This window comes from Martes martes (assembly GCF_963455335.1).
Source record: "Martes martes genome assembly, chromosome: 13".
In the NCBI taxonomy this organism is placed as follows: Eukaryota; Metazoa; Chordata; class Mammalia; order Carnivora; family Mustelidae; genus Martes; species Martes martes.
In genome coordinates, this window is record NC_137901.1 from 73,833,648 (window position 1) to 73,860,622 (window position 26,975).

General features: G+C 43.4%; 1 protein-coding gene across 2 annotated transcripts in view; it reads right to left on the reverse strand.

Moving 5' to 3' along the window:
• The window catches only part of GRK3 (G protein-coupled receptor kinase 3), a 117,244-nt gene that overhangs the window by 29,135 nt on the left and 61,134 nt on the right, over window positions 1-26,975 (reverse strand). For both annotated transcript variants that reach the window (XM_080821121.1, XM_080821120.1), the window contains exons 4-11: window positions 21,489-21,590; window positions 19,284-19,358; window positions 18,138-18,199; window positions 14,093-14,144; window positions 12,266-12,357; window positions 9,011-9,110; window positions 1,986-2,064; window positions 196-326 (exon numbers count right to left, since the gene is read on the reverse strand). In XM_080821121.1, coding sequence (XP_080677247.1) covers window positions 196-326; window positions 1,986-2,064; window positions 9,011-9,110; window positions 12,266-12,357; window positions 14,093-14,144; window positions 18,138-18,199; window positions 19,284-19,358; window positions 21,489-21,590 — 693 coding nt within the window. The remainder of the gene's footprint in view (window positions 1-195; window positions 327-1,985; window positions 2,065-9,010; window positions 9,111-12,265; window positions 12,358-14,092; window positions 14,145-18,137; window positions 18,200-19,283; window positions 19,359-21,488; window positions 21,591-26,975) is intronic.

The following is a 26,975-nucleotide window of genomic DNA, read 5'->3' on the forward strand; positions in this document are numbered from 1 at the left end:
GAGCTGACAGTGACAACTAGGAAGGAAAGGAGTCCCTGCCACCGAGTTTAGAGTCTGGACAGATGGACATCACAAATATGTGACCTCACCAGGGCTGACGGGAGGGAAATGGCAGGTCCTATGAGAGATAAGAGACCATCTGGAGTCCCAGACCACAATACCTACTGCACAGGTCCAGGAAACAGAGTGCTTTACCTTCAGATCTCTGTAAACCACAAACCGACTGTGCATGTGCTCCAGCCCCAGGATGATTTCCGTGGCATAAAACCGCATCTCCTTCTCCGAAAACACCCCATGTTGTGAAAGATGATAGTGCAAATCGCCTCCTGGAACCGGAGATGCAGAGGTTAATACAAACTGGGTCAATTCCCAGGAAACAAAAATTGTTGCCATCCTAAAAAGTTAGGACGCGGTTGAAAAAAAAAGGCAAATTTTGCTTCTGCTTTGTCTGTATATCTGTCTTGGACTTCTGTAGTTTGACAAAACACTTTAAGAAGTATAGAGGCATCTCAAACATTAGAAGACTTTCATGCAGAAATGGCTGGGACAATATACAACACAGCCAGATGCACCTGCACCTGCACGGGGTGGGGGTGGGGGCGGCAGCTAGCTTTTCTGCTTTGAGTATTTACATCCTAATAACTGGACCAATCAGGTAATGATCCAGTGGAAGGCTTAGCAACTGGCTCCATGGACAATAAAGAAGGCAGCACACAGAGCAACAAAATGATCATATTGATAGATATTTGGGAAACGGACACAGTAAAATCTTAACTGGTGAAACTGGGAGGTGGGTATTGGGGTGTCCCCAGTAAAATTCTTTACATTTTTGCCCTATGTTTGCAATTCTTCATAATAAAATGTTGGAAAAAGGCAATCATCCTATGGGCTCAAGTTACAGAGACAAACAATGCCATCAACAGGGTAAAGGAATGTTCTTATAAACTGTAAAGGAACAGCCTCTACGGACCCAGAGGAGTTAACGCGTGGCCAACTTTAGGGCCCCTGCTTTGGCTTACATAGCTCCCCTTTCATGCACAAGTGTTCCCACATAACCACTGGCAGATAAAGATATAAAAGATTTCCGGCGTCCCAGAGGCTGCCTGGTGCCCTTCCCTGTCAATGCCTCAGCAACCGCCCTGGGTAGGCCAAGAGGTCTCCATTCTGACCTCTCACCATCCATTAGCTTTGCCTGTGCTCAGTGTCATGTATGTGGAATCACACAGGAGACATGCTATGGTATCTGGCTTCTTCGCCCATTATTATGTCTGGAAAATTCCTCCATGTCGTTGAATAGATCTGGTTTTAAATCAAACCCTCAGAACATAACAGAACTTCAAATCCAAAAACATCCAAAAACAAAAAAGTAATTCATCTGCTGTACTATATGCATTCCATTTCAAACTCTTGTTACTAAAAACACTTTGAATATACACCGTGTCACTCTAGTATGAGAAAACTATTTTTCTAGCTAGAACTTTCTCTGCATTTGCAGGGTCATCATTCATAGCTTAAAAGATCAATGGCTGGCTGGTCTCAGCTCAGGGTACAGAAGATTCGGGCTGAAGTCATGCTGGCCCACAGCCAGTCCTTCAAAGTTGGTTTCCGAATACACTTCTATCTTTGGCCCATGTTCTTATGAGGCATTTCATTCCTAAAAGTTGAGGGTCAGGAAACAAGCTAATTAAAGATCTAGGCCAGCTGCATTCCAGAAAATGAAGTTTCACTGTGCGTATTTCATGAAAATCTTTTCCAGAAGATGCAACTTCCTGGTGAGAGACTAGGAGGGCCAGAGGGCAACGGCGGTCAACATTTTAAGACAAATTCTGAGGGAAACCTGAGGAGTAGGAAGGTTTCCTTAAACTTCAGGGGGAACCCCATGACCTGAAAGACCCAAACCGCCAGGGAGCCCAGGTCAGCGCGCACTGAGGTGTACATCCTGGCAAAGTCTTTCCCTGCGTTTGAACTTCCTACGTGTCACTCACCATTCATCAGATCCAAGATGAAGCAGAGCTTATCTGGAGTATGGAAGGCATAGGTCATACAGACAATGAAAGGACAGTCCTAGAGAAAAAAAGCAAGAGTTTGTAAGAAAAACAAAAGCTGCCCCGGGAAGCATGTGCTATCTGCTATCAAACACCATCCATAGCTTTTCCTGTCCGCACTGCTGCCCTGTACGTTGAGCACAGACCCCTCCGTGGTAACCTTAATGGTCCCAGCAAAACACATCTGATAATGGGACAAAATGCATAGAGACAGAGCACTACTAAGTGGAAAAGATGAATTCAAAGGTCTCATCTCTCAGATTCACTCATGACCCTTTTATCTGCGTCTTCTTCAAAGGACCCAGATTCTACAGAAAAATATTGCTGCCTTGCTGGTCTTTTTGCTGGTCTACAGTTTTGTTCTGGCTAGTCAAATACCCATGTCAATCTCGGATTCTGACGTTGGAAGAACCATACTACAGCGGGAGGAAATTATCCACATTATTGTCTTGAAACACTGAGCGAGCATAGAAGGGAATTCAACTGGCTTTTCAAAGAGGAAAAATATACCAGGGTCAGGGACTGAATAGCTCAACTGTAAAGACGTCAGTTTTCCCACAAGTAATCTAGAGGTTCTCTGTAATTCTAATTAAAATGAAAATCAACAAGCTGATTCCAGAATGTATGTAAAAATATACACAGCTAGAAAAAGAGAGGCATTCTAGAAGAAAACCAAAGCTGGAAAAGTTACATCACCAGATATCAAGACTTATTATAAAGCAACAGTAAATCAGACAGTGTGGTAGTAGCCAAGGACAGACAAACCGACCCACAGAACAAAACACAGCATCCTGAAATAGAGTCAAGCATAAACGGTCAATCGATTTGTGATAAAATGACACAAGGTGGGGGGGAAAAGCTGGCCTTTCCAATCACCAGCACTGGAGCAACTGGGCATTTGTACAAGAGGAAGTGAACAGCCACCCCTACCTCCCACCACACATTAAAGTCAACTCCAGGTAGACGAAGATCTAAACAGAAAACAATGAAGCTTCTAGAAGAAAACAAAGCAGAGTATCTTCATGACCTTAGGGTAAGTAAAGATTTCTCAGGCCAAGAAAAAGCACTAACAGTAAAAATGTTGCTACACTGGACTTCAATGAGATTAAGAACTTCTGTTCTTCAGAACATACTTTTAAGAGAGTAAAAAGGCAAGTCACAGGGTAAGAGAAGGTATCTGCAATCCATGAACAAGAAAGGACTGATATTTAGAATATATGAAGAACCCTGGTACATTGATAAAGAAAAAGGCAAACAACCCAACAGAACAATGGCAAAAAAAAAAAAAAAAAAAAGGCAGCAGTGAGTAATAGTAACAATAGTAATTAATTAATTTTTTAAAAAATGGGCACTTGCTGTAAGAGAGTATCCAATAGCTTCCAAGCCTCTGAACAGATGCTGGACCACAGTGGTCCCGAAGGAAATGTGTTACTGCAATATGTTATCACTAAAACCCACGAGAATAGCTAAAATTAAAAAGACTGACAATACCAAGTGGTTGGAAAGATAGGGCGGGAATGGAATTCCCATGTATGGCTTATGGGAGCGTACGATGGTACAGATGCTCTTGCAAACCGGTCCTAGCTGCCAAAGCTGAGCACCGTCAGCAAACCCCATGAGCCAGCATTTCCAGTCCTGGGTTTACAGCTCCCAGCAACCTGGACTTCTGTGCACCAAGGAGAATGGACTGCCATTCTTCCCCACAGCACTATTTGCAACAGCCTGACCTGGGAAGTGACCCAGCTGTCCATCGATGTTAGGATGGATGCATGCATATGGTCTGTTTGTGCAGGGGAATACTGGACAGTCACAGCTGGCATGTGTTTTTGCAAGGGGTTGTTTTCCCTTTCTACAGGGTTCATGCAGTCTCGGTCCCATCTTTCTTTATTTTCTATACAATCCCTCAAGAACGTAAGAACCATTCCTGGGTCTTACATGGGCTGTACAGAAACAGAGGCTGCAAGGCAGATGTGGCCCACGGGCCCCACACAGCTTGCTGGCCTCTGCTACGTAGCCGCGGGACGGCCTGCTGCTGCATGCAATGACTCAGAAGGATCTCACACGCGACACCAGGCAACAGAGGCCAGACACAGAAGGGAACATTCAGACAAAGTCCAGACACGGGCAGAGCTAAATTACAGTGTTAGAAATCCGGACAGTAGTTAGCCTGGGCAAGGGGTAGGTGACCAGAAGGGGCACGAGGCTTCTGGAATACGGGTCACTTTCTGTCCTTTGACCAGAGTGCTGGACAGGGAGTGTGTTCCCTTGTGAAACTTCATCAGTGCTAAGCCGGATCTACGACTAGGTCTGTTCAGGCTCTTCATATACAGTGTACACTGGGCACTCACCTGATTCAAATAAAAACTGCCCCCCCCAAATCTATATCCACTTTCTTAACAGAAACAAAAAATTATTAAATTCCACAGAAAACATTCAAGTTTCAACAGAATACTCTGCATACTGAATTTGCATTGTCCAAACCTCTATTCTAAGGGCAGACCAGTAAAACTGAGTTAATACCTTCCTATACCAGAGATTCGTGAACTTGAATTCAATTTCCACATATCTTCCAGAGGATATCACTCCAGAACGAATGACGAATGTCATTCTGTGATCACCTAGTTTGCCTCAAAGCGCTGTTGAGGTGGTGTTAGTGACTACTGATTCCAAGCCTGACTTTGCTTTAAATAGGCAAAATAAAAGTGCTTTCCTTTTTCTGTTAAAAGCCATGTGGGCTTAAAAAAAAAAAAAAAAAAAAGCCACGCGGCCTTCCTTGGGGGGTGGGGGATTGCCATCCCTCTCAGAATCACACAGGGAACCACCTTTCTCATAGCCTGCTGAAGATGGCTCACTCTGCTCCTTCCTTAATGGGCTTCCACACACACTCCAGTTCCTGATCTGATGCACTTCAGATGTTGCGTGGAGAGGCTGGCAGACCCAGAGCTTCAGACGGCCAGAGTCCTTCCCAGCTAGGGACAGCAACTGCACTCGCTCCACCACAGAGACAAGTGGACCCTGCCCAGGGGTATTCCTGAACAGGATGGGACAGGATCTTCTAACAGGAGCCCTGAGGAAGTAGCAAAAGGCTCACTTAAGATCTTATGTTATGAAGATGGAACACGAACGGTCCGTTCAGAATCACAGGCCGAGGAGGAAGGGCCCTTTAAAAAAAAAAAAAAAAATCACCTGGTCTAACTTGTTTATTTTTAAGACAAGGAAACTAAGGCCCGAAAAAGGGGAAATGACTTGTGTGAGGTCACAAAGAAATCTGGAAGGCAGCCAAGATCTCAACCCCGAGTCTCCTGGCCTCGTCTAGTTCTACGGATGCTAGCTACCAAGGCAGGGTTTCCGTAGCAATGTAAAAGGAAAGCTCAGCTCAAGGGCAGATCCAGTTGTCTCCACCCTGACCACAGCCCCTCACCTCTCAGGTGCTGGGCAGACACCACCCTGGGTCTCGTGTGAAGCCCGAGACACAGAGGACCAAATACGGACCAATTCGACAAAACAGGCAGCAATTTAATGATGGTGCACGTAGACTTCCCAACGTAATCACAGCTAAGATGTTTTGCCTTGATTATCAATTAAAGGCAATAAGGACTAGTGGGTCTTTTGGAGGTAGCCCCTCAGCGAGGATTTCCTGCAGGTAGCGAGCAAAGTGGCCTACGTTCTGTAGCGACTCTGTGACACCGTGATCAAATACACCATGAAGTAGTTAAAATTCTCCACCCTGCAGTCAGAGGAAGGCTTCTGTGATCTTCCTGCTGCCAACCCTTTGTTTCCAGCTGCTGTAAGATTTTTTCTTAAATCCTCAGAGCGGGCCTCAAAAACTCTTGATGGTTTGGTCTTTCCCCTCTCCAGCCTCAACACGTATGACTCATGCATCACTTCAGACCCCAGCTTTGCTGACCTTCCCTGAAGTCCTCGAACCTTCCTGAGGGGCTGGGGACCTAGACGCGCACTGGCACGTCCGGTGACTTCCGAGGGGCATCTGCTGTCACCTCCACCCTGGTAAATGCCTCCTGAGCACTGGGTCCTGTCAGCCGGCTCCTGCTATGGGTCCTAATTATCTATACACTTCCAAGGATCAGGTGACCAATATCACCTTCTCTCATTCTGTGCGGCTCTACAAGAGCAAGGACCAAAGTCACGTTTTGGGGACCCCCACGTCCTGCAGCAGAATGCCTTGCACTGTCTAGGCCCTCCAAAATGGTTCAAGGAGTGAATGAGGAAGATTTCCAAGGACAGAATGGAATGGTTTCATGAAGGGGCTAACTGCTCTTTCCCAGGTATGGACATACTTACCTTGGTTCTGAAACTTGAAGATTTCCCTTTTTACTATTCTAGAATTACAGAATCAAACCAGGAACAGTACTTCCCACTGCCTCTTTGAAAGGTCGGGGGAAGGAACACTCAATTTGAGATTGGAAGGAAAAACAAAAAACTTCCAGTAAAAAGAAAACTATAATGAGTGACTTCAGTTCAGTTTCATGCCAACACCCTGGGAAACCATGCTGATACAGGCTAATCTGAAGTTGAACCTAGTGAGGCCATTTTAAGTGAAAGATCACTTAAAAAAAAAACAACATAAAATGTGGCCTTTGATTAACAAAAGAAAGAAAGGAGGGAGGGAGGGAGGGAAGGAAGAAAGGAAGGAAGGAATTCCAAATAGCTTTATTACAACTCTTTTGGTTAAATTATATATTATTTTTTAAAGCTTTTATTTTCAAGTAATCTCTACACCCAACGTGGGGCTCGAACTTAAAACCCAGATTAAGAGCCACATGCTCTCTGACTCAGCCAGCCAGCCACCCGTTGGTTCAATTATGTATTGATAAATAAAACACAAAACAAAACAAAAAACCCTCAAAATTCCTCCAAAATGAAAACAAAAACAAAAGCCAGGTTTGATCCTTGAAAAGAATTTAAACGGTTCCTGAAAGTTAGCTCAAAGCAGTAGACCAATATAAGCCCCGTTTTTCACTTATTCCCTTAGAGGGTAAGACTGAGGAGGTACTGTACCTCTATTTAACTGTATTCCCCTCCACCTGGAAAAAATAGAAATAAAATGCAACATAAAAGTTGCATGTATATTCTTCCAACACCAAAAATGTCTTTTTCCATAGGCTTTCTTGAGAATAAATATCCAAGGTGTTGGAAATAACTCATTAAAAATTAATATTTTAATTACCACTTAAAATCTGGAGTAAGCACACATCCATGTTTGAAATGTAAGACCATGGCATTCCCGACCATCACGAGGAACCAATGTCATTCAAACCGATTCCAACACAGTGTGCAGGCTGTTTGGTCTCCACTCCAACTAGCTGAAAACGTGGTCATGCACACAGACCGCTCTTGTTTGAAATGCTTAATGTCCATATGGTGGGAGGCAGAGGCACATAGAAATTGTGTATAGCTACGGCATTTTCATTTATTACAGTTGAGCTAAATTATGATAATCTTTTACTTTAGTAGCAGATAACCTTCCTAAAACCGCTTAAAACTCGTGCTAGAATAATATAAAACACAATACAATAAATATGGGTGGAAACAAACAAAAAAACCACAGGGCCCATCAGGTGATAATAAGAAAGGAACAACAGGGGTGCCGGGATGGCTCAGTCCCTTGGGCGTCTGACTCTTGATTTCGACTCAGGTCATGATCTCTGGGTCCTGGGAAAGACCTCCGTGTCAGCCTCTGCACTCAGCAGGGAGTTTGCTTGAGATTCTCTCTCCCTCTGCCCCTCCCCCTGCTTGTGCTCTCTCTCTCTCTCTTCAATAAATTTAAATCTTAAAAAAAAAAAAAAAAAGGAACATTAGCCAGGGAGCCCACAGACTCTGTGCAAGGAAATTACCCCTTTGGGTCTCAGGTTCCTCGCTTCCTAGTTGAAAGGGATTCTCTGATTCACCATTAAAATCCGATTCCTTCATCCTCTGCATGAGGCTGACCCTATTTAGAACACAGCTGGGGTATTTGGAGGCCACGCCCTCCCCAATATATCTCACTGCACATAAACCTTCTTGGCTGGGTGTTTAACCTTAATTCACACGTGAGGTACTCAGCAGGAGTCTGGCCACTCCAACATCATTTCCTGCCTTCCCTTCGAGACTCTAAGTCCCTGATCTCCCCTGGATGCCGGATGGCAGGACTGCTTGTGCACGCCGGCATGCCCAGGCTGGACACTGAGTTTTTCTGGGTGTCTTTATATATATCTCTGTTGAAATAAATAAGAGCCAAGGCTTTGCTCATGGGTCATACCATTCACCACAAAAGAAGCCAGAACGGGACACTATTTTGCAAGAAGACACAGGGTAAAAGTTTTGGGCACACGCTGAGCTAAAAATGCCAGTTGACAGACAAATACAATGTCCAGCAGGTGGAAACATGGTCTTGGAAATGGAAATGAGCAAAGTGCACAGCAGGTAAAAAAGCAGCAAGCGAGATAGCGATAAAGCCACTGTCTAGTGACTGGGGACAGGCCCAGATGCAATTCAGGCCCAGTAACCTGTGCTGTTTCAACTCTCAGTTTGTTTACAGAGGACAAGAGCTGCTTTCCTCGTGCTCTCTTTCCTTCTCTGGGTCAGTCCTCCATCTCGCAGTCGCTTCTTAATGCGACTCAAGTGATTCCGTCGTTGCCATGCTTATCCTGCCCTCTCTGCAAGCACATTCCACGAAAAAGGAAGCCACAAACAGCCGCTGAAGGGAGAAGCCGTGGGTGGGGATGATGATGGTCGCTAACACTTCTCGAACTCCCAAATTAAACAGAGATAATATGAGAATTACACACTATTTATATTAACTTAGTGCTGCTCTTCCCTGCTAGAAATTCTAACCCACCCAAGAATTGGCTAGCTGCGTAATGTGCTGGAAAAGAATACCTGTATCTTAAATAAATTATCCTGATATAGAAAACCAACCCACCCATGCATACAGAAACAAGCAGTGCTCAAAACGGAATACTCACCCCTGTGCTCACAAGAGACAACATAATCCTCTCATTTAAGGCTAATGTTTCTCCTTGTTTCATCTTGATCCTCTTCTTATCCAAGCATTTCATTGCATACCTAGAAACAAATGTTATTGAAAAAAACTATACTGCAAATATATCTAAGCTGCTTTAAACGATACATGTTGTACAGGGGAAAGTTTCTCAAGATTTGGGAAGTGTCTAAAAGAAGCAAAACGGTACCCGAATGTCATGCAAAGAAAAAAATTTTTTTTTAATTTTGCATGTATTAAGAAAAAAAGTCAATGCCCCCCTCCCCCCCGCCCCGCAGCAGGCAGAGCATACTTCCCCATTCCTTAGGTAAGGGCCGCACACAGTGAGCTCCTTTCTAAGAGAAGAGCGTGGAGGAGAAGGGACAGGGATGGTCCAGTGGGGGAACATGACGAACACGACCTCAAGCAAGCAGTCAAGGTCAGTATCAACAGTGATGAGCCATGTTAATGATGGACACACATGATATGATGTGATGAGAACCGGGTCTTGGCATCTTGATTCCAAAAGCCCACAGCCCTAGTATAACCCTGAGGAAAGTGCGCCTAACCAGGATACCATTCTATGGTACACCTGACCAGGACTCCTCAGAGTCATCCAGGCCATCGAAGACAAGGAAAGTCTGCGGAACTGTCACAGTCAAAAGGAGCCTCAGGAGACATGATGACTCAAATGGAACGTGCGATCCGGAGACACGAAGAGCCATTGGGTAAAAATGAAGGGAATCCGAATAAAGCAGAGATTTTAGTTAATAATAAGGTATTGGTATTAGTTCATTTGTTGTGACCAGTGTAAGACAGGGAGACTGATGTAGGCCAGGGGAGCGCCCTGTGCTGTCTTTGTACTTCCTTTCTAAACTGAAAACTATTGTAAAAAAGAAAGGTTTCTTTAAAAAAAAAAATCCAGCAATAATTATATGATATTTCTATCATTACATGAATAGAAGTTCTAGTCCAATAAGAGCATAAAGTAGAGGGACATAAATAAATTTGGTGAAATAAATTTTGCACGTATCATTGCTGCCCAGTACTGCTATGTGTGTAGTGTAGGGGTGAGGGGATATGTGTGTAATACTTAGCATTTAGGAATTGTGGTTTTTAGCAGTGGTCAAGATTTTGCAAGAGTAAAGAGTGCAAGACTAAAAGACTGACAACCAACAAAATGAAAAGGGAAAGCATGTGCTCAAAAAGGCACATTCTAGAAAGCTATTTTGTTGAGTTGTTTTTAATTTCTTTTTTTTAAGTACTCTCCATACCCAACGTGAGGCTCAAACTCAAGATTCTGAGATCAAGAGCCACACACTCTTACCGACAGAGTTAGGCAGGCTCCCCTGATTTGATTTAATCTTCATATTTAAGTTATTATAGTGGAGAAGAAACAGCTAACAACTTAAACTTTTTGAAAACTTTGAAGAAACTCTATTAAGGAAATACAGACCCATTAGTTGGCATTCTCTATAATCACAGGTTGAGGACAGCAGGATGATTTTTCAGCAGAAAGCTGAAAGGAAATCTTTACAAGGGTTTCAGGGGCTTTAGAACTCTGTGCATGTGATTCTAAATCCCCACTGACGGACGACTTTCTAAGGCCCAAGCACGTAATACAGATGGTCATCTGGCTGTGGCAGGACCCAGAAGATCCGTCTGTTTCTAGCTGATCATAACTTACAACGTGAGGACTTAGAGCAAAACAGAGATGGATATTCAAATCTGCTAATTTTATCTCCTGTTCCAGGAATTCTGTATAACAAATGCACCAATGGAGACATTAATTGCTTAATTATAGGACTGCATATTGGGAACATATGAAAATGAACAGTCGATGGAATGGAGTGAGTGACAAGAACATCACTTAGGCTCAGAGCCCACCGTGGGACTACGGAAGAGGGATGAGAGACCCAGGCACACGGTTCACTGTTCACTAATGTTCACTAATAGTGCTCACTAGTACTGACCACGGAAGAGGCAGTGGTCTGCATGCCTTACGATGTATTATCTCATCCACCTCTTGCAACAAGGAAGTATTTTCCCGACCCTATAGACCAGGATGCAGAGGCCAGGCAGAGGCACAAACTTCGTGTGGGCTGGCTCTGACATGGCCGGGGGCCACCCAGACCTGCACTCAAGGACTGCCAGTCTGTCCTGTCTCTGCAGCGCACCAGATTTCACGCACCCGAGTGCTAAACACTGAGTTCACCCCACATGGGCCCCACAACAGGAAGAAGACCAGCAGGCGCACGTCAGTAAAGGTAAACTTCAGCCCCCATGTGATAAAAGTCATGCCCATGACCGGGCCTGTCTGAAAAGCAGGAGGGTGATTTGTCATGGTTGTCAGTGCCCGGTCACAGGGAAGACCCGAGCGGAGGCTGAGTGACAACTCTGGGCAGTACTGGGGTGGCAGGGGGAGGCGGGCGCTGAAGTCGGTGACCCCAATTATTCCTCACACGAAGAGTGGGGTTATCAAGCAAGCTGCATGGACAATTCCACTTGGCTGCAGCTCTAACATGCCCATCACTTGATCACACTTGGAGCTCAGTCTCTATCAAACCACAGTTTCCCATTCTCCTTTGCTTCCAGATGTACGTTCACTTAAACAAATTCCTTTTATATTTAAAAAAAAAAAAAAAAACACAACACAAAACCTTTCCCCCTGCACTCCTTAAGAACTCCACGACCATTAACTTCCTGGAAGAGGCCCACACCTGGTCCATGGGCATGTGACTGACTCACATCAACCTCCTCCTGTCAGGTAAGCAACTAAGACCATGACAGAGCCCCATGACCGTGACCCTCATGGCAGGCAGGATGTCCTTCTCGCCAGTGCTTGAGCTCCCCACCTAGGGAGCTGACACCTGGAATGCTTTGCCACCCCAAAGTACATGTGCTAAATCACAGGTGGGTCACTGCTTAGAAGAGGCAGAATTCTCTGCAGCAGGACCGGACCAGGAGGCTGTGCATAACGTCCCTTCTTGGTCACCTCCAGATCCCAGGTTCCTTCACCCATGGCCTGAACCACAGGGGCTCACGATACACAGTTCCTGGTTAACTTCCCTTTGAGCCTGAGGCACTGGAGGCTCTAGCTGATCTCATTTATAATGCTTAACAAAATACAGCCTCTTTCTTTCTGAAGGAAGGCACTCCAGGAGTGAGACGATGGGTTTCCGAAAATCGATGCAGGCATGTTCTATTATTGATGCAAGCATAAGACCCACAGAGAGCTTACATTTTTCCAGTGTCTGCTTTCCTGCAACCATACACTTCACCAAATCCTCCTCGTCCAATGATCCTGTGTACGCTGAAATCATTCATGGTCAACTGTGAATTCCAAACACAAAATGGAACAGAGTTGCATTAAAATTATGTTGTTGTTTTCATGTAAGACATAGTTACTAAAGCAGCAGTTCTGATATAGGGATCTGCCCTCTCTGCGACTGACTGCTCTAACAGATGAGACGCGCAAGGTGGCAAGACTCTCTAGAACCTCCTTCTGCTCCGCTCCCAAAATCTACAAAAGGGAGGCAAACGGGCAGACAACAGAGTGGGAGTTGAGTTAGATTGTTTTTCCGATCTCCTAAATGTTAGGTGATTAGAAGTATACCCTGAAGACAAGGGAGTGTGAAATTTCTAGTCAAAATGAGAGTGTCCTTAGCTACTCTGAAGCTGGGAGTTGGGGAACAGCTCAGCAATTCCAGGAATAGTCATGGTAGGAAAACAAGTCTACATCAAGGGCATCTATGTTTTCATAAGACTGGGCCATATGATCAGAAAACCCAACGGATGCGGGCCATGTGAATTTTTCATCGATAACATCATGGAATAGTGAGGACTCATGCTGGGCACGTGAGCGTGAAACAAGACACTAAGGATAAGGAGAGGACAGAAAGAGGCTTCATTCATAAGCCTCTCCTTGTGTCAGCATCTCAGCCATGGCCTGCTTCCTAAGTAGGTTTAATAGTCTTAGATGGCACAAAGGCAGACGGTGAGCCCGAAGTTCATGGTGGTTTATGTAGCCTGGCAAGCTACGGGTCAGATTCCTGAAGGGCTCCCCCAGTGCTCGCTTCAGCAGCACATACACTAAAACTGAAGGGCTCCCCCAAACAACCCTTCAAACATCACGTTTGCAGTCAGGTAACTGGGCCCAAAGGCTTCACATCTGATGCTCGGGGACAGCAGGATGTGAGCACACCAGGTCTGCTGAAGGAGAACACGCATCAGAAAGATCCATGGCAGACAGAAAAGATTTTTTGGAAAAACGTGTTACTGCCCTCTTGTTTCTAAAATTCTGCCGGGAAATGTGAAAGAAAGGAGAAGTTAAAAAAAAAAAAAAAAAAAAAAAAAAGTGCTTCTCCCAATGGTACCAGCCAGTAAAAACTTAAAAAAGACCAAAAAAAGCAGGAAAAAAAAAAAGAAATCCACTTATTTCTTTTCCTCTTCTCAAACCTATGTGAAGGGAGGACATGAAGAAGAAAGCAAAAGAGGCTGCACCAGGGAAGGAGGGTTCTAAAAATGAAGAGAGGGACATCCCAGGAATTTCTGACGTTAAAAGCCAAAAGCAGATGAGACGTTCACAGGAAGTGAGTGTTACAAAGGAGCCTGTCTTGGAGGATGGTCTTTCTCATTCTCAGAAATGATCAAAGAGGAGATGAACCCTCAGTCTAATAAAGGATGTCATCATTTTTATTACAAGATTATACCTAACACTACGAACGAGACGGGAGGCTTTACCAGGACGGTGGAAGCCAAGGGCATGTGGGAAGCACATTATGTGGTGGCCTGGTCTCTTGGCTACTGTCTCTGTGGAAGGGTCAATCGCTGCTTAAAATACCCTTTCTTAAATAAATAAACACATTCTTACAAGGCTCTGAAAAAAGAGAATGAAAACCCGAATTGTTTACGAGGACGAGTTCTCCGTACAGAGTTGTACGGGCGACATCTGTTTAGACAGTGGATTACCCGTGGGAGTGAGCTCCAGGGTATAAAGTATTTTCTCACGAAGTTAAGCCAGAGGAAGTTTTTATTTAAAAAAGGGAAAGAATAAGAGGATACTCACATGGATATTTAATTCTACGTTTTTCCACTGACAGAATCGAGTGAACTTGTCACTAGAAAAGAAGAGAAACAGTCGCTGAAAAGTCGCATATCACATGAATCGATCTAAAGAGCAATACTGAAGGACGGATGAGGATGGCTTTCCTTGTGTCGCTTCTCGACCGGAGGTGTGTTTCCTTCAACACCTTCTCACAAAGCCTTCGCCGGTCTTCGTGGCTTTGTTTCATGATTCAGGTGCAAGATGTCGTATCTCCCTTAAGCTGTGATGGCTGCTATGTTCACGTCTATCTGAATCAGTAGCACCCAAGAGAAGGCCTAACATGAGCCCCATACATACTGCCATTTTAATAATGTCTATTATCATTTCAACATGCATGTGATCGGTACAGAATTAGTAATGAGACCTTCTACATTCTTGTTTTTACATTAAGTCGTGAAACCTGGTGTGTATTGTGCACTGAGAGCCCATCTTAATTCACACTCAGCCATTTTAAGTGCTCAAGAGCCACACGTGACTAGCGGCTCCCATACCGGACCACACAGCTCTAAAATGACAAAATATTTATAAATAAAGAAAACAGCAGCAAACACTCAGATGGAGCTTTCCATGTGCCCGGCCCCATCCCTTTCTCCCTCTGGTGACAGTATGAGCAGGTGTGATGAGCAGGAATGGTGATGCCCATTCTGCAGCAGAGCAGACCACGGCCCAGCCAAGGTCACACAGTGAGAGAAGGGCTAGGGCTGGATCTGAACCCAGACCAAGTACTGCCCGGATACAAATGCTGTAGGAGAAAAAGTCCTTAGGCGAGAATCACAAGATGCGGTAGGCCCACTGAGCGGATCTGCTACCACAATTTACTCAAATGCTTGATGAGTACTTTGCTTTCCCTCTATCTAGAAAAATATCTACCTCCACAGCTATTTAATTAAGTTGTTATTTTCATTACATTTATTAGTGAGCCACACCGTCTGTAGCGTTTACTTTAAAACATTTTTTCAGAAACAAATAATACATTATATGTTAATAAAAAGAATTTTTTCTTTCAAAAGAAATGCATTCTAGATTGAATACTCTTCAAAGGCAAAGAATATTCTTGGTGACCTCTGGTATTTTACCCAGGCCCTGGCGCAACTCCTTACATGGGACCAGTATCAAGGGTCCTATGGATGAATGAATGAATAGAAAGGAAAGGAAAGGAAGAAGGGGAGAAAGGCAGAGAGCACATATAAAGCGCGGGGTCCAACAATTACCACTATTACTATCAGAATGCCTTAAGGCATCTAACTATCCTAGTTGCCGGGGGGGGGGTTCATTTAACATGCCACCTAAGATCTTTTAAAAATATTTCTGAGGCTAATATAGTCAAGTTGAAAAGCAAAAGCCAAAGAAGTCTTTGTAATTATGCAGCATCTTTTGTCAATGAATCTAAAATGGCGTTTACAGAGTGTTTCATTGATCTCCCTATCATCTCTGTGACGTTGGTAAAACAAATTATATTTTGAGCATTTCTGAGAGTTATTTCAAACAGTTTCTTTTTTTCTTTTTCTTTTTTTTTTTTAAGTATGATGAGCACAAAAGGCAAAACACTACTCCTGTGATCTCGATACTTATAAATCCGTCACTGTCACTTCGAAATCCACTTGCTGTGCTGGGCTAGCTCATACCCCATTCTCCTGGATTCTGGAGCTCAGAGCTGGCAATGGGGGGTGGTGATCTGGCAATGTTCTATAGACTTGCAAACTAGCTGGGGAGGATTAACAACCACGGAAAGAGAACTGTTCTGATGACCAAGAGAGAGAGTCAAGAGAACCAAATCCCAACACATACCCTGCCTCAAAAAAATCCGCCCTTCCCCCCGCACACACACACACAAAGGACACCTCCAAACATACATTTTGCCAAATACAGGTTTTCTGTAGCCAGTTCTTCTTTAGGAAGTACAGACGGCCCCGGGGTGACCAGGCTCAGTCGTGTTCCATGGAGGTGCCCTGAGTGCTATTTCTGGTCAATACCTAATTACTAGAATGGGCACTTCTTGCCAGAAGAGGCACTGGGGCTGAGAACAGAGCAGAGGCTGGGCAACACTGGGCACCTGCCAGCCAGTGCCCTTGCAGATGACCTACAGCTACCCCAGAGGGAAGGTCAGAGGTTAAGGATATAAAAACGCCAGGGATGCAGTGAGGGTGGGGTAGAGTAAGCCTTTTCAACCCCAGTCTGTGACTCGGGCTTTGCTGGGCAATTGAAGTCCACTGCTGGACCAGAGCTCACAAACCTCATCTGGAAGAGGGAAAGCATCCTTCCCAGATTCAGCACGGCCTGGAACTTAGCCCTATGTCCCTGCTGGCTTCAAGTAAAGGCAAGAATGTGCCCTGCTGCAGACTTCCCCTTTATTATCACACTGAGAAATTGCCTTACCCGCGAGGCCTTCAGAGAGTGTGGCCAGTCCTGATGAGGCTGAAAGCTAGGAAGTTCTGTCTGGGGAGGGTCCGTGCTTTTCAAAACCCACACTTGAAACTCTTGGTCTGACAATGGAGTTTTAAAATTCTCATTTGAGAATGTATTAATACAAAAAGAACATCAAATGGATAAAAATGAAGAAATTCGCTTTGAAGATCATTTTCGTAACATGGTTTAATGGCTTCAGAAAATCCAGGGTAACTGCTTCCCTAAAATACGAACAGCTTGGATTTCTTGTGGCAATAAGAGCGGAAGGCTCACCCAGTGGGACAAAAGGACATGCGGGTTGACCAGGTGGTCAGTCAGCAAAGAAAGAGCTACCAGACCCCCTCCCCCACTTTAATTTCAATCCCTATTTCTCCCCTCTTCCCCAGCGATCACCTAGAAGCTCCGCTGACCCAAGACCCGGGAAAGGTCAGATTTTTGAACTAATAGTACCCGAGGGCAGGCCAGACCCCGCTGAAGCACAGCCAGCCTCTCCCCTCAGCATGAGCCACTGCTTTCTGGCAAAGTCTCCGCTCAACTCAGCAAAGGGTAATAATCATTTGTATGCATATTAGTTTCCCCAAGTACTGACTCCAGGATAAAATTATCCCTTGAACTCTAGTGGCATCATAAGGCAACTGGTTTTTTTTTCCTTCTTTCTTTCTTTTTAAATGCCTTTAGTTCTGTGACTACTTGGAAGGGGAGAACCACAGAGAAGCAGCGTTTGTTCTTACGGGGCAATTACTGAACAGCTGTGGGCCGCTCCGGCACCGAGACACGATCATCATGCCAACTGTCTAGAAATGAGCCCGGTTTGTGAAGAACAGCACAGTCAGTGTGAAGGCGGATTCCGCTGAAGAGAGTCCGGTTCCAGCGGCGCTTCATCTCGGGGGGATATCCAGAATCCTAGCCAACTGGCTGCGGGGTGCCGGAAAGGCCCGCGGGCTGGTAACATTGACAGGCATCACCGAGCACACTCAGGGCTTCACATGACAAACCTACTTGTATATTTTGAGTAGCTCTAAGGGACATATTCATTAGAGATAGTCATAATACATGTGACCACAGACATTTGCCTAGAAACCTCAAATTCTACTACGTAAAGAACCAAGTAGAGGTTGTCCCACCGTGGGGGATAGGATGTCAGAGAGCAAACGAAAGAATGAGACAGGGTATAGAAGTGCGCTTGCCGTCACAAAGGTCCCAATAAGATATTCTTAATACTGTGGTTCCATGGTCTATTTCATCTCCAGGCCATTTTGAAGCTAAAGAGCTGCAGGTTCAAAGAGACACCAAGATATGCAAATCCTACATAGTAAGGTAAAGTACTGAGGGGACAGTCTAACATGAAGGCTGGCACATAGTACATGCTCAGTAAGTAATTGTCAAATGAACAAGTTGACACCCATTTTAAGGACAGCGCTCATTGGCTAAAATGAGGTAAACCTAAAGAATATAAGATTAAATATATATATACATATATATATACACACACACACATACACACTGTTACTTTAATATATACACACTATTACTTTAATATAATATTACATGTCAAGTATGTCTCTCAAAAAATGGTATGTACATACATGAAGTTTCATACCTTTCCATAAATTTTTGGAAAATGTTGCCTCGAAGACTTTCACAAATTTCTTCTATGTAGGGCTGCAAGGGATGGAAAAGAAATCCCACATTGCATAAATAGGAACCTAGAACACATACTGATGAGACCCGGATGACCTGCAGCTCCCACTCTTGCACTTGCCCAATTTTCAGTAACAGATCCATCACCACGACTATTAGTTATCTACAGCTCAACTGTGTGCTCTGTGAAGGTGCGGACAGGTCTGTCCTGTTTGCCACTGCTTCCCTATTTCCTGGCATGGTTCCTGCAAAGTCACAGACGCTTCCCAAGGGACCATGGTTGGTTGTCCAGGTGTGTGACCGGTGCAGTCCCATAGGCCTCACGCTCAGAAGAGCCCAGGCCTTGGTTTTGTGTCCCTACCGTCGCCATCTTGAAATTCTTAATTTCTGAACAAGGGACCCCAAGTTTTTAATGCTGTGCTGGGCCCTGGAAGTTATGCAGCACTTTTATTTTTTTTTTTTTTTTATGCAGCACATTTTGTAAATGACTAAAAGTACTGACAATCAGCACTGACATTGAGTTTTAAAGACTAAAAGCTAATGGATCCATGGAGTAAATTTTTTTTACACAGAATCAGAGAGTTAAAGGTAACCATGGGGAACAGTTAAGCCCTCTTCTCATTTTGCATATGAGGCTGCAGCACTGTGGGCAAGTGTTTTCCCAAGGTCTCGGAGCAAATTCACAGCTAGACCAGGATGAGGGCGCCTGGCTCACTCGTGCAGTGCGCATCCCTTCATGGAAAATAGTCTACAGGTGCCTCCTGCACCATGTAAGTCTGAACCACGCAGGTCTACTTACATGTTGATTTTTTACAGATAATACTATAAATGTATTTTCCTTATAATTTTCTTAATAACATTTTCTTTTCTCTAGTTTACTTTATTATAAGAATACAGCATAGAATACACATGACATATAAAATATGTGTTAACTGACTGTTTATGTTATCGGTGAGGCTATCTGGACAACAGCAGGCTATCAGTAAAGTCTGGAGGCGAGAGCCAGAAGTTACATGTACATTTCTGACTGCGTGGGGGGTCAGCGCCCCAACCCCTGAGCTGTTCAACGGTCAACTGTATTTATTTTGAAATAATTTTGTCTTACCTGGAAAAGAGTTGATGTCACTTGTTTCTTGGATAGGTGACTTTGAACATGCTCTACGGCTTGCTTTGAGAACGGCTTTTCAGAAAAAAATAAAAAAAAACCACACATTTTTTTCCCCCACAAATATGAGATGTAACAAACCTCTGTAACACCATAACACCACAGCATATAATTTAACACAATTACTACGCAGGAACCTGTGGTAATTATATATATATATTTTAAGATTTTATTTATTTATTTGACAGACAGCGATCACAAGTAGGCAGAGGAGGCAGGCAGAGAGAGGGGGGAGCAGGCTCCCCACTGAGCAGAGAGCCCAATGCGGGGCTCGATCCCAGGACCCCGGGATCATGACCTGAGTTGAAGGCAGAGGCTTTAACCCACTGAGCCACCCAGGCGCCCCTTTGTGGTAATTATATTGACATGCATTCTTTAAACATCAGCTGGATATCTGTGGGCAACGCAGATGCTTGCTCCTCTGAGCTTCCAGAGTTCTTAGTCACCATGTCAAGAAGGAGGATGAGCACGGGGGCACCTATCGACATACCTAATCCACAAGAGTTTGAGTACTGTGGCTCAGATGGTTAGGCATCTGCCTTTGGCTCAGGTCATGATTTCAGGGTCTTGGGATCGAGCCCCACGTCAGGTTCCTCCCTCTCCCTCTACTACTCCCTCTGCTTGTGCTCTCTCACTCTCTCTGTCAAATAAAATCTTTTTTAAAAAAAGTATAAAGAATCTTATTATCACCTTACTAAATGTATACATCCCTCAATTTGTTAACGATGGGGTCCTGAAACTATAAAAATTTCCACTATATAAGAGAAAACAAATGCATGAAAATCCATTTAAGAATTAAAAGCCAGGGTGCTTAGAAGGATGTAGGTTAAGGAAAGTCTTGCTGTGACCACAGCAGAGGGGAGCTGGCTCTAAACAAAACAAAACAAAACAAAAAAAACAGAGCTTATGCCTATAAGAACAACACACTCCCTTCTCCCTCCAAACTTCGAATTACACCTTTAGGAATGTGCCACAAGAGGAAAAACTGAAAACGCCCATCATTCTGCCGAAGCCCTCTAAGCTGCTGAGTGACATGAAAATGAAGTTTCAGTGGCATGCCTGCAGGACATCTGGCATTTGCCAAGATTCAGCCATTCTCCGGCAAGGTAGCAAGGCACGGAGAATCAGCCATTAGGACTAGCTCCAGAATTCTGTCTACTACAAGTACGTGAGGACAACAGAGAAATGCACCGCCAAGAGGTGCCACTAGCCACCGTTATTTGGGCGGCAGTAAAAACCGTGAATGACACAGTAAACACAGACGCACTAAAATAAACCATTATCATGGCCAGCGCTGTCCGCTCGAACTTCCTGCCATGACAGCAACGCTGTGTATCTGCGCTGTCCAACGGCAGAGCCCCCGGCCATGGGCAGCTATCAGGCACTGGAAATGCGGCTCACGAGGCACCGAGGAGAGAAACGTTTAACTCCACTGGATTTTAATTAACTTAACCTTATATCGAAATAGCCACCTGGGGTGAGCGGCTCCTGTATTGGACATGGCAGGCGACGACCGTGAGGCCACTCCTCCAGAAAACTCTCGTAGAGTGAATTATGCAGCAAATTCTTATTACTAATTCTTCCCACTCACTCCTGGTGGAATACTTTCCTAGGAACCTCGTTTACCCTAATGACTGAATGGACTGTTTCTCTGGTTTACAGGGGAAAAAAAATATATTTTTTATATATTCCCACCATTATTTAACTATTAATAAAATTAACATAATAATTATTACTCTTCCTCATTAATCCAGAGAAACCATCTAAGATTTCTATTGATCAGTATTTGATTCGCCTAATTATGTAAAGTAGAGCCAAATTAACAATAAGATAGCTGAATTTCTTTTAGAAAGTTTGGAATTGAGACCAGCCTTTCTTCCCATTCATCTGCATGAGCTATCAATTTTATTTTCACCTTTTTCTTTTTTTTGACCATGAAAGGACCTGCTTCTGGAAATATCCAGCTGGAGCAACAGCTTCGCGTCAGCATTACCAGCAAACAAATGACAGAAGATGAGACGGGGGTCCTGTCCTGGGGGAGCACTGTTTGATTTCTTAAACTTCTTCCTCCTACTTCACTTTCTAGAAACACCACAAACTGCCTCCTGTCCAAACGACAGGCATGGAACAGAAGGAAGTACTTACGTGTGAGCAAGACAGGAGCTCCTTCATGATGTAGGTGTCATAAATTTGCCGGCTTCTGCAAAGGCGGTCTTCCTCATTTTCAAGCTTCTCATATTCTTTTATCTGGGGTTTTCAAAGTTACCATTGTTAGGTATATCTTCCCAGAAAACTCACTTTATTAAAAGATATTACTCGCCTGAGCAAAAACCACTTCCACGGGAGATTAAGCAAATTGCTGAGCCGGCTACTCCACAGGAAACAACTATTTCTAATGTTGGAATAATGAAGTAGGGATAATTTAAATGCAACTTGAGGGGCGCCTGGGTGGCTCAGTGGGTTAAGCCGCTGCCTTCGGCTCAGGTCATGATCTCGGGGTCCTGGGATCGAGTCCCACATCGGGCTCTCTGCTCAGCGGGGAGCCTGCTTCCCTCTCTCTCTCTCTGCCTGCCTCTCTGTCTACTGTGATCTCTCTCTGTCAAATAAATAAATAAAATCTTTAAAAAAAAAAAAAAATAAAAATAAAAAATAAATGCAACTTGAAACATACAAATGGGTTTTTTCCTATGATGAACCTCGTCACTTAAATTTAGAAGCACAACATTAGGAAACAAACACTGCCATGGTTACAATTATCTTACAATATACCAGCCAGGGGCCATCCGTCCTTGCCAATTCTCCTCTCCAGAGCAAATACCACTTAAATCTGGCTGTAATTCCGTTCTAAGACTTAGGATGGGGATTGTTCTCCTTCAACTACAACATTACAAAACAGAAGGAAAAAAAAATATGTATATATACATAGTCAAGATTCCTGCAAAGAGATGTTTTAAAAAATCAGTTGAATATTTCAGAAAGGCATGAAAGCAAAGGTTTTTTGGGTTGGAGCCTCAGCTGCACAATAAAGTATTAATAAATAGGTTACTTCAAATAGCATATTCCGGTAACTTAGGGAAGCCATGTTAAGACAGGCCAAACACTAAAAACGTGCTTTAGAAATACTTGCCTTCTGTAGAGCTGGTCCCAACCCTCTAATCTGACAACAAAAGCTCCTAGACCGGAGAAGTTGCTTTTATTTATTTACAGACATTCTCATAATCCAAAAGAGAAGAGAATGAGGACACAAATGAAATACGGAGTTAGCAGGAAGACTGAGGCAAAGATCTTCAGTACGATGACTAATTACTATTGTCTGATTTACTTTGGGGAACAAAGCATTTTCAACAGACAGTTGCTGACACTGACTTTTATAATATCTGAGTATTCTTTATTCTGGGATGATAAAATAGAAATGAAAGTTACCTTTTTACAGTAAGGCTGGGTTTGATAGTTTTTAAATCAAAACCAGTAAATCCTATAAGAATTGCTGATAAAGAAGGGGCGCAGTCGGCAGGGAGTGGGGTGTGTAAAATACTGAGGTCCCAGATGAGGGCCAGCTGGCTCACACACGGAGAAATTACTGGGGCCACATTACTGTCCTGAATTGTTGTCATTGGCATTACCATGAGAGTCACAGGTCTGGGACTGCTGGGGCTTAGAACGGAGTCTTGTTGAAATAGACCAAAGTCTGTCATGAAGGCAGGCAGACTGGAGTAGGTTATAGGCCATCCAACCAGAAAAGACTCTTCTAAGGCAGCAGCAATCCCCTGCAGTGTTAGCATTAGCAACGGACCTGGGCTTCACCCCCATGAGTTAATTCAGGACACAACAAGTCTCAGGAGTTCAAACACCATGCCAGACACAAATATGGTAGCTGGGCAGCAAAAGAAGCCAGACACCAAAATCCGAAGTCCAGTCAGAAAATAAACAGAGAATATGGCCAGGTTGACTTCTTTTGTTGTTTTAATTTTAGGTAGGTCCAAAGGTCAACACAGAATTCTGGGATAACACAGGTAGACTGTTAGTGAACCAAAGGAAACATTTCTGCCTAAACAAGCAAATAAACCCAAGAAATAGTAAGCCTTCGTGGAATTATTATCCTTGAAAACAAATGTAAAGGAACACAAGATCTGCGTCCCAGGGGGCCTAGGATGCAAGCTGACACCTGTTTAAACAAATGTTGATAATACGGAAGTTTTCCATGAACTGTAAAAATCCGATTCCACAGAACATTCTAGTTTCTTGGGCAAATGATACTCGGACCCACAATATGTGCTTTACTAAAGAGACTAGTGCCACATAAACTCCAACCTGAACAACAGCAAAGGAAGAGCCTAAGGTGTCTGAGTGTCTGTGGCTGTAATTCAAAATCCACTTCCTGTTACCAGGAAGACCACTAATCAAAGAACACGCAGTCAACTATCAATCAGCCCTAGACAGGATGGTCTTACTACAGTCTGTGCGTGGAAAACACCACCTCTAATTGGGCAGTTAGGTTGACCAGGTCACCTGAGCCAGAGTTCAAGGTGAAAAGTCTCCCCTTGAGCAGAAAAAGAGACGTTCACTTGGCAACACAGTGCCTTTCTGCTTGAGTGGCTCCAAAGCTCACGGCTGAACACGCAGCCTGAATGAGTGGAACCCTCAGAGCAAGCACTTCTGATCCACTGCTACCACATCTCCACTCTCTCACCATCATTGTAGAGAGATGGCCCTGCAAAGCCACTAATGGCCTCTGCTTGCCCAATCAAGGGTCTCTCTCGTCTGCAGCTTGACTGACTCCCCAGCAAGCATTCAACTGGTCTCTTCTACCTTCTTCTCTGACTTCTGTGATCTACACTCTCCAGTGGTTTGTGACACTGGTTCCTCTTCCTCAATCTCCCTTGGCTTCTTCCTCCTCTGTTGCACTTCTAAATACTGAAGTCCTCAGGACATCGGGCCAGGGCACTCCTTTTTCACCTGTTATATATTCCCCTCAGGTAAAACTACTCAGTCCTACAGTTTCAAATACCAATTCTATTCAGATGTCTAAGTTGGGATCTCTAGTACTCACTTCTTCCCCTGAGCTCTAGACTCTAAACATCTAACTACGTATTTGCCATTTCCATATTCTCTCTACTCCCTCCAAGCAGGCTCATCCCCTGGCCTTCTTTACCATGAACATGAGAAAAACCATCCTCCCAACTGCTTAAGCCAAAAAAGGAATAAACATCCTTGATTCCTGCTCTTTTGCTCACACCCCTGCTTCTATCTCCCCCTATATACAATTAATAATCAACCAATCATATTGGTTTTACATTTTATCACAAACCCAGGCTCTGCTTCAGATAATAATCTGCTTTAAAGAACTGCCAAGGGAATAATCTTCCTGAGAAAACAACTGTAAATTCTGGATATATATAAAACCCAACCAGCAAGCACTAGCAAGTGACCAAAAGTATGTACATAATGGGGCAGGGGCATGGACCAGAAGCTGGAAAGTCAGAGAGGATATTCCTGAAAATAAAGAGCCAGACAGGCAGAGATCCAAAATTCTGTGTAGAAACTCTTTCAGTATCCCTGCTGGACCTTATAATGACATGTGAGCACGGCAGACCCAAAGCAGTCCAGCAAAGGTTAAAAGAATTGAATGAGATTCAGCTGCGGCCCACTGTATAAAAAGACAGAGCTTTGAAATTTGAGTAAGCTGAATTAATTGCTAAAACAAAAAATCAATACCCTCTGAAGAAGCATATGGAGTTTAGAGTATCTATAATGTATCAATCCTACTGTACAAGATACAATTGAAGATCATTCTACATATCAAGAAACAGGAAAATATGGCCCCCATGCAAGAGAACAGATCAAAAACGAAGACCATTCCAAGATGACTCTGATGTTGGAATTATCAGACAAGGATTTAATGCAGTTATTAGAACTAAACAATGAAGTAGGGATCACTGGAAAAAAAATTAAATTAAAAAAAAGAACTATACTTAAAGACACGACAGAAAATATGCATGTCATGAATAAAGAGATAGAAATTGGCAGCAGAAATATATTAACTATGAGAAAAACCAATAAATTTTAGAACTAAAAAGAAAATCCAAAATAAAAAATACAATGGATGGACATAATAGTGGAGCAGAGACGCCAGAAGAGTCAATGAATTTGAAGACATACCCATAGAAACTATCCCATCTGAAGAACAGAAAAAATATTTGGGGGAAAAATTGAATAGGGCATCAGTGATATTTGGTATAATATCCAAAAATCAAACATACATCTAACTGGAGTCCCAGAAAGAAGGGAAAGATAGAGTGACGTAGAAAAAACGCTTTAAGGGTAATGGCCCAAATTTTACCAGATTTGGTGAAAGATACAAATTTACAGATTTCACAAAAGTCAGCAAACCACACAAAGGATAAACACAGTATCTAAAATCACTCCACTAAAATACAGAGATTGTCAAAAATGGGGGGGGGTGGTAAGCAAGACACTTTTATGTGTGTCTCAAAGAAACAGACTTTATATATAAAACCACTGGTTGAAAGTAGAAAGGAAAAGATATATCATGAAAGCAGTAAGCATAATGAGACTGAATGGCTATAATAATATCCAGTGAAGTCATTTTCAAGACAAAGGCTATCACAAGCAATGAAGATGGACATTTCACATGAAAAGGTATAATCATAAATGCATATGCACCTAATAACATAGCTTTAAAATACATTTTTTTAAGTGACAAGAAAAAGAATAGACAATTCTACAGAGTTGGAGATTTTATCATCCCTCTCTCAGCAACTGATAGAACAGAGAGATCTAAAACCAGTAAAGACATGGAAGATGTATCACATCAATCCCCTTAATCTAGCTGATATTTACAGAATATTCACTTAACACTCCATCTTCAATTTTCCATGGGCTTTAGAATAAAACCTGAATTTGTTACTCTGGTCCCCAACCCTGTCTCCCTTGTTGACCTGATCTTATCTCATACTACCCCAATCCTCTCATCCACTGTGAACATACCATTCTGTCCTTCTTTCAGTTCCTCAAACATGCCAAGTTCTTTCCCACCACATTTGGGGCTATGTCTTAGCCAAATTTAGCCAAAAATGCTCTCTCTCCTACCCTGCTCTCATCTTCAAAAGACTAGTCTCTCGAATCTGTTTCCATGCCTGTTCTTCAGAGAGTTAGTCTTTGACCCATCACTCTGAAGTGGCCTCCAAGTCGCAACACATCACATTGAGTTTTGAGTCTGCTTTCAGTCCCTGCACAGCAGTTGTTACTTTCTGATACATTTCCTGTTATTTATTACTTTTTGCTGTCTGTTTCTCTTAACCAGAATAGAAGCTCAAGGAGAGCAAGGGCCTTGTCTTGTTCATCCAAGCAATGTCTGGCATTGGTGTTTGATAAATATTGGTTGAATAAAAGAAGAAAATCCTACAGAATAACTTTGCCTCTGACCTTATAGTTATTCTCTGTTTTCCATGATTTATTTCTAAATTTAGGCATATATACATATTTTTATAAGCTGCTTCTAAATCTAGATGGAACAAAAAAGTAGAACCAACACACTAAGTCATAACTATGTGTCAGTCACTGTTCTGGTGAGCTGATTTCACACACACAACCTTAAGAGACAGGCATTGT